Here is a 12,137-nt window from a genome sequence, read left to right as displayed (position 1 = left end):
TACGGAAATCTCTGACAGTGCTCATACGTCAAAACGGTTCCTTTCAATTCAATTGGTCTCCCGTCAGAAGACGGAGACAGAAGCATGAGGCGATCTTTACGGGGCGGTCACAGGCATAAGGAAATGTTTTGAGCCAGGTAGCAAATTGTGGAGTTTGTAGGTATTGCCTCTAAACATCAGACCGAAGAGAAGCAAGCGTTGTATTGTATTTCCCTTCTTTTGCTCACAAAGCTGAACAATTCAATGTCAACTACTTTCTTGTTTTGGAGTTTCGATATCGGTATCGCCGTTCCATTTAAGAGAGGGGTGTGACTTGTTTTTCAAGAGGGGTAGGAGGAGGAGGAGGAGGAGGGTGTCAGACGTGTGGATGGCCGAAAACACAAGGATGCAGTTATTTCAGACAAAACATAAAATGGCTATGTGTCCGATAGCTTCCAAGTAACTGGATCACTTCCATTCCACAAGGGAAAAGCTGTTTTTCTACGGCATTTTGGTATTATTCGCCCTGGAAGCTACTGCGATATTCAACGTATCGACATCAAGTAAGTGTCTTGGCAACAAACTGAGCGTTAACGTTAGCTAAATGTCCAACACTAAACAGTAAAACAATTATCTCAGTGTGTTCTAGAATCGAACAGTGTTTCTAGTCTAAGTGCGCCAAATACAAATGGCCCTTTTCTTGGTACAACAATTAGCTTGATTGCTTTGGTTATTCTAGCAGCCAAATGTCGAATAGTCGGAGAGAAGGATCGGATGTGTGCATTCCAAGCTGCCTGGGAGCGAGCGCAATATTTGGTTTCATCTGGATTCATGTGTGTGCGGATGTCTTCCCTCATTTGAACGATTAGCCAGAGTAGCATGGACGATGGGTCCAGCACTGTCCTCCCTTGACATTGCTGTGTCAGTGCGGAGCAACAGCGGTCAGCACAGCCCGCTGCTGCACTAGACCCCGTATGTGTCTCATATGCAGATTTATTGTGATCATTGAGATAGCAAGATGTGTTTTCCTCCTAAATGTAAATATAACCTTGTATGTCCTCTTGACAACATATCCCTTTGTAAACAGGAGAGGTATTCATCCTGCATTTTGCCAGCACTGCAGTATGAATGACTGGCGTAGTTTTGCCCAGCTGAGGAGATTGTGTTGCTACCCGTTTTGCAAAGTCAAACTCACGGTTCATGTTTCTCTCTCCTCCCTGTCACCCCCATGTCCATCCCACCTCACCCTCGACCAGAATGAGTCCTGGTGAGCTATGAAGAGTCCGGTGCACAGGTGCAGGGACGTGGAGCGGCAGGCAAGCAACCTGCAGCTGGACCCGTGCGTCCCGCCACCGCGCCTGAACGACCGCGACGACACTAGTGCCATGTGGTTCGTGCGCGACGCGTGCGGCATCGTGTGCGCCGTCATCACTTGGTTCTTGGTATTCTACGCGGAGTTCGTGGTGCTCTTCGTCATGCTGCTACCCTCCAAAAATCTAACCTACAGCATACTCAACGGGGTGGTTTTCAACGGACTAGCTTTTCTTGCCCTGGCATCACACTTCAGGGCAATGTGCACAGACCCAGTGAGTTTCCAGTTCAGAACAATATAATCCATATGTCATCAGCAATATGTACACACCTGCATATAAAAGGGGCACCACCAGTTCTCATTTCATTGTCACAGTAGATCTAGACACCATACAGTGCAAACAAGATGCATACTTTGCCCTCTGCCCCATTACAGTATTAGTGCAAACCCAGAGGCGGCAGTCACAATTTTACATTAATCAAAGTCAATGAAAAGTTAAACGCTAAATGCTGTGGCATTTGGTCAAGCCTGGTCAGAAGTGGCTTAGCATATCTTTGAACATTTTCCAGGGAGCCGTTCCAAAAGGAAATGCCACCAAGGAGTTCATCGAGAGCCTCCAGCTAAAGCCCGGTCAGGTGGTTTACAAGTGTCCCAAGTGCTGCAGCATCAAACCTGACCGAGCGCACCACTGCAGGTACAGATTGCCCGAGGCAAACAGACTGGTTCTGGAGTTCTCTCTGTCTGAAGGGATGCGCCTGGTGTTGCTAGGCTGTCCCCCTGAATTTAGAGCAGAGGAAGGTCAAAGCAGTGGAGAAACATTGGACAAAGTCACAAAGATAATGGGAGCAGTAGAGAAAAATCACTTCTCTTTTCACATTCAGTAGATAGAAGTCGATCAGCCAGGGTTTTAAATTCAGTTTTCTCTGATTTAGCTTTCTAAAAGCTTCAGCGTATACCACTCATGAAGACATTCAGCCTGTAGGTCAATGCATGGCTGTACATTTCCATTTGGTTTTGCATAGAATGAACAGATGTAGTAAAATGTGTCACCTAATCTTCACTTTCTCTTTTCCACTAATCTTTTTCAAAATCCCAGTGTCTGCAAAAGGTGCATTCGAAAAATGGACCATCATTGTCCATGGGTCAACAATTGTGTTGGAGAAAGCAACCAGAAGTACTTTGTGCTTTTCACAGTACGTACAAGACGCTTCACACATCACTGATAGATACTTTATTAATTTTGGAATCCAGTAGCTTACACATTATGTGACCCATAAAAGTATGTGTCGGTGGAGGCAATGCAGTGAAAGGCTATGGTGTATACTGTATCAGTACGTGTCCATGGGGGTAGTAGATATGCTGTAAGGCAGCATAGTGGATACAAGTGGATACATACAGTATAGTGATGAAGTTTATGTATGTAGTCTCTTCAATTAAAATCCTCAATATATTTGTGTTCCAGATGTACATCGCACTAATCTCTCTCCATTGCTTGATGATGGTCGTCTTCCATTTCCTGTATTGTTTTGAGGATGATTGGACAAGTAAGTGACCGCTCAGAGTATCCATTTTTGTCATAGCACCTAGCTCAGAGCCATGTAAAAATGCTTGCGTGAGACCTCACATGACTGCAGTCTGGAACATATTCTCTCCCTGGAGTCTTTTTTGAGGATGTGTTAAAGCAGAGACCACTGAAGGTCAGACTAACCTGGGAGCCCTGTACAGAACCGAAGGGGAGGAGGGGCAAGTGATAGCCTGAGGTCCAGTTTGATATAGGGTCAGTAGCATAACAAAAGCGAAACAGAGTACTTCTGAGGCACAGAATTCATGCATCCTCCTACTGTCAAGGTGACTGAGATATATAACATTGAATCAGCATAGTTGTGACTGATGAAGTTTGTAGTTTACAAGGGAGCGTGGAGTCGTCTGAGTTGGAGACTAATTCAGCGTGACCAAGAGGAAGCACATGGTGAACTAGCTGCAGTCCTGCTCTGTTCTCATAGCTTGTTGTTCCCTTGTGATTAGCGAGAAAATGTCAAACAGGATGAGTTTGCTTCAGACGCACCACAGGCTTTACCACAAACCTTCTCCAAGTAGCTCTATCTCTCTCTTATTCCACACTTCAACCTCAGCATGTAGCTTCTAATATTTGATCGTTATATGGAGATGAGGGAACGAGAGAGAGAGAGGGAGAGAGAGAAAGAGAGAGAGGGAGAGAGAGAGAATGTAGCTAATGTCCCCTGTCCATGTAGGTCCATGCTCTGACTTGAGATAAGAAGAGTCACGTATTTCATCACTTTCCTCTTTTTGCCTGCCAATTTCTCCTGCATTTCAGAGGCCCCAAGCTTGTCTGAAGTCAGAGATCATGTGAACTGTATAAAATGTGCCCTTTGTGTATAGTAGTGGTTTCCCTCATGTAAGAGTGTACGAATGTGTGTGTTTTGGTGTATGTGTGTGTGTGTGTGTGTGTTTGTGCGCTTCCCCCTATCCTCCCACTCCTCCACCCTGCCCCACCCCCACCCCCACCCCTAGAGTGCAGCTCCTTCTCCCCACCAGCAACAGTCATCCTCCTCATCCTCCTCTGCTTTGAGGGCCTCCTCTTCCTCATCTTCACCTCTGTGATGTTTGGCACCCAGGTCCATTCCATCTGCACAGATGAGACGGTAAGTGACCCACAGAACCTCACACACCCCTCTCTTCCTCCTCCTCCCCCCCCCCCCCTGAAGTCTGGGATTCCCGTGGGGGGTTGCAGTATCTGGCTACAGCCCGACAGTCCACAGGATTATCAGTGATAATTTATCAGAAATCACTATCTGGGTAGAGCTACTTTTTGTTAATAACATGTCAAGTGCATAATGGAGTAGTTACAATAATATTACTCTCAAGTAATTACATTTCAAATCACTATTATCAATAACTAGACTTATCTTTGATGCATCAATGCAGTAATGCAAAAATCTTTGAACGTCTAACTACTCGAAAAAGCTGTCAATGAAGGAGATAAGTGTTGTTGTCAAATGTTTAGGAATCTTCCATGAATAAACGTACCCACATCTACCCTGTTAGGGTCCAGTTTGGTTTGAGGGGCTACAGTCAGTCCCCCACTACACACACACACACTGTTGTTCATTCATCCGTGGATGGATTGTTAGAAACGTTGATTGATACATGCGGTTCCAGGCCCTCCACGTTGCAGTGCAGGGAAGTATAGTGTTAGTATTTAACCACAAGAGGGTGCCAACAGTGTTGATAGAGAAAGGGAAAGTCCTGCATATAAGTAAAATACTGTATCATGCACACTCTGTGATTAACTGTGTCATGAGAATATATGGCCAAGACCATGCAACACACATATACCTTTTGCTGTTTATTTACAACATTTACAATTTATAACAATCTTGCTAACCAATCTTACAAAATTTCACTCAAATCCGTGCTCAGGAATTGGTGTCACAAGACACGTCTGCCAATAGTTTTACGAGACCTGATGATGCAATTATGAGCCTACATCCTGTACACCTTCCCTGCTGATGCGGTGTTTGTGTCCATCTCTGTGTGGGATCTCTGTGTCTCTTAAAATAGTTTAAATGGCTGTCATATGACCCCTGCACCACTGGCCTGGGCCTGAGTCTGAAAACAGCCATCATGATGTTGGATGTCTTAGACAAGTTAAATTAGACAAGTATAAACTCAAATAGGAGTTGCTTTGCAGTGCACATCTTTCTGACATTACTGTACACACATACAGTACCTGCTTACTGGCTACTAACTCTCTAACTCTTGCCACTACTGTCGCTGTTTATTTCTGTCTTTGTCCTAATCCACCCTTCTCCACCTAGAATAAGCTAGTGTCCTGATGTTCCAGGTTTGCTTGTTATTAAGTTAGCTCTTCAGACTTGTTGTGTGCTTTATGATCTAGTAGGACTTGATTAGCCTACAAATGTGGGGAAAATGTTGTGCAGGGAACTAAGCACTCCATTGATAAACCCTCCAGGAGGACAAGACACTGTTGTGTTCAACCTAGAATATCAGCACACACCATGTGGTTATATTTGATGATTCCTAATGGTGTGCCGTGTGGTAATATTTGATGATGCCTAATGGTGTGCGTTGTGGTTATATTTGAAGTTTGTCTGCACCACACTGAAGTTGCGGTTGTCTCTCATTTTTAGGGCATAGAGCAGTTGAAAAAGGAAGAGAGAAGATGGGCTAAAAAAACTAAGTGGATGAACTTGAAGGCGGTATTCGGACACCCCTTCTCGATAGCATGGCTTAGCCCGTTTGCCAAGCCTGGCCACGGGAAAGCCGACCCATACCAGTATGTGGTCTGAGCTTTGGGAAAGCAAACCTAGAGGGTCTGTCCAATGCCCTGGCACTACATATAAAAGACTGAGCTGTTCTGGCAACCCGCCCCTTTAACCCTCAAACCTTTTCCCCGATACCTGTCAGCTCCACCCTAACGTGATTGTATCTCCCGGCTCACTAAGCTCTAAAGGCCGTGCTCTCGGCAGCGACAGTGCTGCCCATAGAAAACATCCCATTTCTATGGTGCTACCTAAGAGATTGTGCAAATGTGAAAAGGAAAAAAAAAATATGGACTTGCCAGTTTTGCCTTTTTTATCTTTATTTTTTATTGGTTTATTATATATTTTTTAAAACTGTGTTTCTTGGTCTGGAAACTTTTCTCTATTTTGGGGATTTCCTGTTGCCATCTGTAGTGTCTTTCCCTCTGTTCACATTCCACTCTCCATTGGTCTTGTCATTAAAAGCAATCCTCCTCCTCCTCTCTCTCCTCTCTTCCTGCGTCTGTTTGACGAGTCTGGTAACACTAATGCAAAATACCTATGCCTACTTCATAAAATAAGTCTCCGTTTGGAGTGGGGTGAGGTTGGTATTTTGCATGGAAAATCTCTATTTTTGGTTAATGAATGAGCTCATTCCTCATCTTAGATGGATGATGAATTGGGAAGAGGATTGCATCTTTCTAGTTTGCACTCTGTAAGAGCATAGTCATGTCATCAGTAGAGATTTACACCCGTTTGTCTATGGAATTTGGCATAGAATGCCAAGGCAAATTAGGCTTCACAATACATTAATACTTACAATTTTCTGTTAACACAGTATAAGTTGCAATATTTATTTTTTGCACATTTTTGAAGAATAAGGAAGTTTAGTCTTGATAATGACAGACACATCTGGAACCATGTGAACTGAGGGAAGGAATTTGTAATAACATGTGTTTATTAATACGTCAAAAGGGACAATCTTGTTTGAATTTTGTTACGTTACATAAAAAAGCATGTTCGTGTTGATTTTACACAGGTTGTTTTTTTTGTCAGTCCTATGGTGGACTTTAGTGAAACTACGTTGATTTAAGTGAAAGTAGCTCTTGATGCACAATCAACTGTGAGATGGCTTCCAGTACTGCTTTTCTACTTCTTTCTGTATATACATATCAAACAATAAATGATCAACCTGATTGGTTTTCTTGTAATTGTGTCAGTATTTTCATGTGAGGTTGCTTCTATAGTTATGCAATACTTTTGTCAAGACCAAGAGAGAACAAGAGATGAATAACATAAAGTACTACTGTGCTTGGAACTCTTTTTAAATTGTTCATTAGAATTACAGGGCAGTTAGTAAGTTGCACTTGATTTCAGGTTATCACTCATTCAATGGAGAGGGAAATGATCTATCCCAGCCTTACTTTTCCTTACAGTATGTCAACTCACTGTTTTTCTCCTCCTCTTCCCCTCTTTTAACCCTTCTTTCTCTTGACCTGTTGACTTTTTGACATGCTTTCTTTTAGGCCTGCAAACTGACCTATATTTAACTGAATTGGCTACATGTTGTGCTTTTCTTAATTTAACCCTGTAATAGCCCCTTTGAGTAGACCAGATGCTGCTTTCTGATTGGTGGGAAGGGCAGTGCAGGTAAGCCTGGCTGGCCTAAGATAGAGGAGACGTAGCCAAAAATCCCAGCCCTGGTAGTTAGAAGCATGTCACTGTGTCTTTTGAGTAGTTTGTCCAATAACCAAACCAGTCTTGACCATTGACAAACATTGACATAAGAAGAAGTACTCCTAAAACCAAAAAAGCATGCTGCATGCATTGTGTGCTTTTTAAACCATAATCATATAACATTGATGCATACTCTCCAATTCATGCATTTTGGTAGAAACTGCCTGAGTCCACAGCATTGCATCCCAAATCATTTACTCATCTCCCAGCCTCCTATGAAGGAGGGACCATTTTTCCACTTCAACACCATAGTGCTCTCCATTTTAAATTGGAATTGAATTGTGATGTATCCTTTAAGTACTGCATTCATTGCAACACATCTGTCTGAGAATATGCCACCATTTCAACTATGTACACAAACTTGTTAAGGTGAGTGTGTTTTGGGGTCCTGTGGATGTGATGTGGCTGACGGCTCTGCTCTGTCGTAGGGTATTGAGCGTCTGAAGGGCGAGAATGCCACCTGGGAGAAGCTGTCGTGCTGGGAGGCCATGAAGGCTGCGTTCGGGGGCCCGCTCTCGCTCTCCTGGCTCAATCCTTTCGCAGAGCTCAGCTGCAAGAGGACGCCCTCGGAGCAAGTCCCACCCGCGCCGCCAGGGGACATCATCGAGGAGGACGTGATCGAGATTCCCTTCGAGCGCTGAGACGAGCCAGGTTAATGACGACATGTCACACACCCACAGTGCCTTTTCCTGGTCCACGCAGGGGACTGAGCCGGGACCATTACAGTACCTACATTACCAAATGCACAAGCAAGGCTGTTTCAGCCAAACAGCACGTTTATTGAAGAACTTTCTGTAATGCCTTTTATATTGAGAATATTACGTTTAATGATGACATTTTGAGATGACTTTTTTCTTTGTGTATAGTTAACTATGGATAGTTTTTAAATGGCCCATGTGCCTTACTTCCTTCTAAACCAACACTCACTATCCAATTCAATGGTTGTCTGTCTGATGCACATGGTATGCACCAAGATGTTTAAAGCACAGATGTTTTGAATAGGCATAATCTGGCAATAACCTTTACCAGTATAACCCTCATTTGCTGAAAGTGTGCATTATTGTGTTTATTCTGAAATAATATTATTTTCAAATACATTTGCATTAAAGGGAATAATCAAAATTGTTCCAACTCTTTGTCACAGCGCATCCCAACCTCTTTACAGGCAGTGTATCGTCGCTTATCTGGCACACCTATTAATAGACGTGAAACCTTCCCTGGAAGACGTCATTTCAGGTTGGATCCATGTAGGTCAGGAGTTTGCCCGGAAACCAAACATATCCTCTCCCCGATGACTAGCGTCCCAAATTTTAAGTCCCATAGTCCCACCCTACTATTTGAAAGTGTGACACTTAGATGCAGATATAGACAAAAGCTGTATTTGGAAATCACATTTGTGTGGACCAATATTTGCCACAATATTAACAATTTATGTGAAAAAGAGTATAGCCTTAAAACAAATATAAATGACCTGAAACATGAAAAGTACTAACACCACAAAAGAAGTTCAAAGTGAATAACAAATTATGCATATTATGACAAGTGTCATGCACAGTAGATATGTTCCCTTGTGTCAGTCTCAGTGTTATACTGCTAAACAATACAGATCTTTGAGTCTTAGAGTTTGTAGCACAATGGTAACATAGAAACTCATTTTTGCAGTGCAGGTTACATTCTTTTCAATACAGCAACAAATGCATCACTGCCAGGCATACTTATGACCCAGTATGCTGACAGTAGTGCAAGGGCTGCTGTGCACTGTGAATAATTTAGTGGCCATGCACAATGCATTGTTCTATAATTAAAAGAACATTCAGGGGAGCCTTTAGTCCTATCCATCCTGTTCAAGAGTAGCCCACTTCATCTCACCACTTTATCTGTGCATTCATTGACCATGCTATCCATTTGAACTGGTCAACAGGGACAGGGGTGTGTGTTCATAGCTCATCACATACGGTCTCATTCATTCTTTGTGGCCACGGCTGGCTGTGATTCCCGGTTTGTGGAACCATGCAGAATGAGCAGCCCTGACAGAGTGAGCGAGATGCCGACCCACCAGAGAGCAGCATGGGTCTCGCCAAAAATCAGCCTCCCAAGGAATGCCTGTATGGAATTAAGAGAAAACGGGATCGTCTGTAGCCAATACTCTGATTTATTTGATTGCTGCTATTCGTATTGAACACTATAGTCTCTAAGAGATTCTTAGTTAACACAGTAATTTCTAGCATGGACTTTACTCAGTCAGTTGTGGTTGCAGATGCTGGTCATCTGACTGGAGTACAAGGCGAGTAGTGTACTCACTGAGGATATGAAGTTGGAGGCAGTGGTGGTCACAGTGGCCTGAGCAGAAGACGAGGAGAGCCTGAGAGCTTTGGCGAAGAAGGTCCACATCACAGCATTACAGGTGAACAGCAGACCCCCGCACAGCAGTCGTAAAGGGATGTGCAGCTTGGCAGGGGACGAGAGATTTCATAAGCACCAACGCCCAGTTACACTTACAGAGACTTATACTGTCTATACTTATACTAATACTGTACACAACATGCATGGGATGCCTTATTTAACTTCAGTTCCACTCATTTACATCTTCCCTACCCCATACCCATGCATGCCTCCACTGAATAAAATTATCCAAAAAATAAGTTTAACCATAAGTAACCAAAAAAAACGTATGGGCAGTTATGCTGCGTACATGTTACCATGATAATTGCGTGTCAGTGTGTCAAATCCATACAAATTAGTCGACATATAAGTAATGTCCCATATAAGCCATGGACATAAGCAATCACTGCACTGAAACGATTTAGCGCATACTTTACCCAGTCGCATGGAGCAGTTTCATTTTCTTGCTGGAACATCCTGTTTTCCCCAGCCCAGGTTTTCAGACCGGTTTCACACACACCTTTGAGGTAGTCAGCCCCAAGGGACAGTTTGGCTGAAGTGGAGGCAACAGCCCCAAGGAAGCCAGCGAGTAGCCCATACACAACTCCGGAAAACATTTCTATCCACTAAATATACCGTTCACTCAGAAGAGAGCATTACTTCCCTGCATTACTGAGTCCACCTCCAGCCACACGATCGACCAAGGGAAGGTGCCGAGTGGGAATTTATCAAACAGAAGTGCATTGATGAAGCATTTCACTTCCTACTGTGAAACATACCACTCACCAACCAATCAGGGTCTGATGTAAAGACCTCTGGTGGTATGTTCAAGAACTTACTCAACATTGCTGTGCAATTTCTCAGTCATGGTATCCACATACATGTGCTAAGTGAACTCCCTCACCAAAAATACTTAATATTTACCTATTTTAACCAGATAATGTTTAGATTTTCTTGAAGGCTTTCAAGACAACAAATCCGTGTAAATTCCATAGATTAATTCCCATTGGTCACTAAAATACGCATATTGATGACGTCGTTCTGTCGCGAAATGTAGGCGACATCCTGATAGCAAACAACCAACGGCAACAATCCTCGCTGGTTTTGGTATTTGCTCCATTTCTTTTGTAAAATGAGCAAAAAGGGGCAAAAGGGTAATGTTTCATGGGTAAAGCCAGCAGAGCCATCCTTTCTCAAGAAATTCAAAAGTGATGTCGGGTATAAGGAAGGGCCAACGGTCGACACGAAGGTAAAAACGTAGAGCGAGACTTTACCAGCTAACCTTACTAACATTAACGTTAGCTACACGATTGTTGACAGTGGAGTGCTCATGTTTCTAAATATTTTTCTTCCCTGTCTCTTTGTAGCGACAAGAAATGCCCCAGCTCGATGATGATAGCGGTGATAGTGATCGGGAGGACGAGTTACCACAAATTGTCGTTCTCAAGAAAGGCGATCTGAGTGCTGATGAAGTGCAGCACATGAAGAAAGAGAAGGGTTCCACAAAGGGTAAGCGTTATGGTGGCAGATGGTAATAATACCCAGTGTTTTACGATACGAATGTGTTAAGTTGTTAACAATGTTAAAATAGATTAATCACCAAGACTCTTTGCTTACTTTTATGCCATATTCAGACGATGAACCTCCTTCAGATGGCAAGATCGTGTTTAAGAAGCCTGCAAAGCGCTCATCCTCAGATAAGTTCCAGGGTATCTCTGCCAGTTCCAGCAAGAAGAAGAAGAAGCACGACGATGAGGACGAAGAAGACAAGAGCGAGTCGAAATCAGGGGCGAAAGTGAAAAACAAAAGTTTGCTGTCATTTGGAGGTGATGAGGAGGAGGACGACTGAAATGACTGCACACTAGCAGCAGGTTAGTGGTCTTTGGTATTATTGGCTTGTCTAGAATCTTGGCTAATTTTGAAGTTTTGGCCAATACAGTAATATATCCATTTTTCTTCTTCCACAGGGTCCTCCTGATCGACTACATTCAGATGTCTAAGCATTCATGTAGTTCATTGTGTTGTTTTGTATGTTGTGATTTATTTTCTAAATTGTTTTAGATAATGTAAATGGTTTCTATTTGGAGGGACAACCTCTGCCCATCTGGATGAGTTGTGTGGGGGCTGAATTTCTTTAAACAATGTATAAACAGGTCCAACGCATCATATACACTGGTGAAACAATAATTGAACAAGCACAATGGTAGATGCTTGCAGAATGCAACATGTGAGGGCCAAAGGTTGATACACTGCCACAAAGGAAAGGCCTCTGCACTTCTCATTGGATGTATACATATAGCTTCTACAAAGGAGCTGTTTTTTAAAACATGTTTTATTATTATCAATGTATTTGCCATCCCAAGATTTGGGATAGAATGGGTTACCTGCTGGGGGGGGTTAATGTCAAAAATAATTAAAAGAATAAGACCTAAACATCTTCTTGA

The 12,137-nt window shown here is 43.0% G+C and overlaps 3 protein-coding genes across 4 annotated transcripts; 2 read left to right on the top strand and 1 right to left on the bottom strand.

Annotated features, from left to right (window-relative positions):
* Nucleotides 1-52: 52 nt before the first annotated feature.
* Nucleotides 53-8,446, top strand: zdhhc3a (zDHHC palmitoyltransferase 3a). Of its 2 annotated transcripts, none has more exons than XM_076280281.1 (7): nucleotides 53-542; nucleotides 1,236-1,565; nucleotides 1,861-1,985; nucleotides 2,388-2,484; nucleotides 2,754-2,835; nucleotides 3,824-3,954; nucleotides 5,464-6,770. In XM_076280281.1, the coding sequence occupies exons 2-7, from the start codon at nucleotides 1,254-1,256 to the stop codon at nucleotides 5,620-5,622; spliced, it is 906 nt and encodes a 301-aa protein (XP_076136396.1). In that variant the 5' UTR covers nucleotides 53-542; nucleotides 1,236-1,253; the 3' UTR covers nucleotides 5,623-6,770. The 2 variants fall into 2 exon arrangements, with proteins under 2 accessions (XP_076136396.1, XP_076136395.1); XM_076280280.1 differs by lacking the exon at nucleotides 5,464-6,770 and adding an exon at nucleotides 7,740-8,446 and having other exon boundaries at nucleotides 54-542.
* Nucleotides 8,447-8,668: 222 nt separating this feature from the next.
* Nucleotides 8,669-10,649, bottom strand: tmem42a (transmembrane protein 42a). Its single transcript, XM_076280285.1, has 3 exons — nucleotides 10,131-10,649; nucleotides 9,613-9,759; nucleotides 8,669-9,414 (listed from the first exon to the last, which is right to left on the bottom strand). Exons 1-3 carry the CDS (start codon nucleotides 10,308-10,310, stop codon nucleotides 9,271-9,273), a joined length of 471 nt encoding a protein of 156 aa, XP_076136400.1. The 5' UTR covers nucleotides 10,311-10,649; the 3' UTR covers nucleotides 8,669-9,270.
* A 91-nt stretch (nucleotides 10,650-10,740) lies between these two features.
* On the top strand, nucleotides 10,741-12,126 carry kiaa1143 (KIAA1143 ortholog). Its single transcript, XM_076280284.1, has 4 exons — nucleotides 10,741-10,942; nucleotides 11,061-11,202; nucleotides 11,328-11,564; nucleotides 11,661-12,126. The coding sequence occupies exons 1-3, from the start codon at nucleotides 10,826-10,828 to the stop codon at nucleotides 11,540-11,542; spliced, it is 474 nt and encodes a 157-aa protein (XP_076136399.1). The 5' UTR covers nucleotides 10,741-10,825; the 3' UTR covers nucleotides 11,543-11,564; nucleotides 11,661-12,126.
* The last annotated feature ends 11 nt before the right edge of the window (nucleotides 12,127-12,137 follow it).

This window comes from Alosa pseudoharengus, unplaced genomic scaffold, assembly GCF_046254945.1.
Source record: "Alosa pseudoharengus isolate Yale_2024_CS ecotype anadromous, Long Island Sound unplaced genomic scaffold, YU_APseudo_1.1 YU_APseudo_1.1_scf_12, whole genome shotgun sequence".
Taxonomy (NCBI): Eukaryota; Metazoa; Chordata; class Actinopteri; order Clupeiformes; family Clupeidae; genus Alosa; species Alosa pseudoharengus.
Note: the sequence above shows the minus strand (reverse complement) of the source record. Positions and strands in the feature narration are given on the sequence as shown.

What these genes read in the sequence shown, in the direction of transcription:
- zdhhc3a (XM_076280280.1), top strand. Translation starts at nt 1,254, where the DNA reads ATGAAGAGTCCGGTGCACAGGTGCAGGGACGTGGAGCGGCAGGCAAGC. An exon ending in GGGCAATGTGCACAGACCCA is followed by an intron (nt 1,566 to 1,860) that starts GTGAGTTTCCAG and finishes AACATTTTCCAG; the next exon opens with GGAGCCGTTCCAAAAGGAAA. An exon ending in GACCGAGCGCACCACTGCAG is followed by an intron (nt 1,986 to 2,387) that starts GTACAGATTGCC and finishes TCAAAATCCCAG; the next exon opens with TGTCTGCAAAAGGTGCATTC.
- tmem42a (XM_076280285.1), bottom strand. Translation starts at nt 10,310, where the DNA reads ATGTTTTCCGGAGTTGTGTATGGGCTACTCGCTGGCTTCCTTGGGGCT. An exon ending in AAACTGCTCCATGCGACTGG is followed by an intron (nt 9,760 to 10,130) that starts GTAAAGTATGCG and finishes TCCCCTGCCAAG; the next exon opens with CTGCACATCCCTTTACGACT. An exon ending in CCTCCAACTTCATATCCTCA is followed by an intron (nt 9,415 to 9,612) that starts GTGAGTACACTA and finishes AATTCCATACAG; the next exon opens with GCATTCCTTGGGAGGCTGAT.
- kiaa1143 (XM_076280284.1), top strand. Translation starts at nt 10,826, where the DNA reads ATGAGCAAAAAGGGGCAAAAGGGTAATGTTTCATGGGTAAAGCCAGCA. An exon ending in GGCCAACGGTCGACACGAAG is followed by an intron (nt 10,943 to 11,060) that starts GTAAAAACGTAG and finishes GTCTCTTTGTAG; the next exon opens with CGACAAGAAATGCCCCAGCT. An exon ending in AGAGAAGGGTTCCACAAAGG is followed by an intron (nt 11,203 to 11,327) that starts GTAAGCGTTATG and finishes TGCCATATTCAG; the next exon opens with ACGATGAACCTCCTTCAGAT.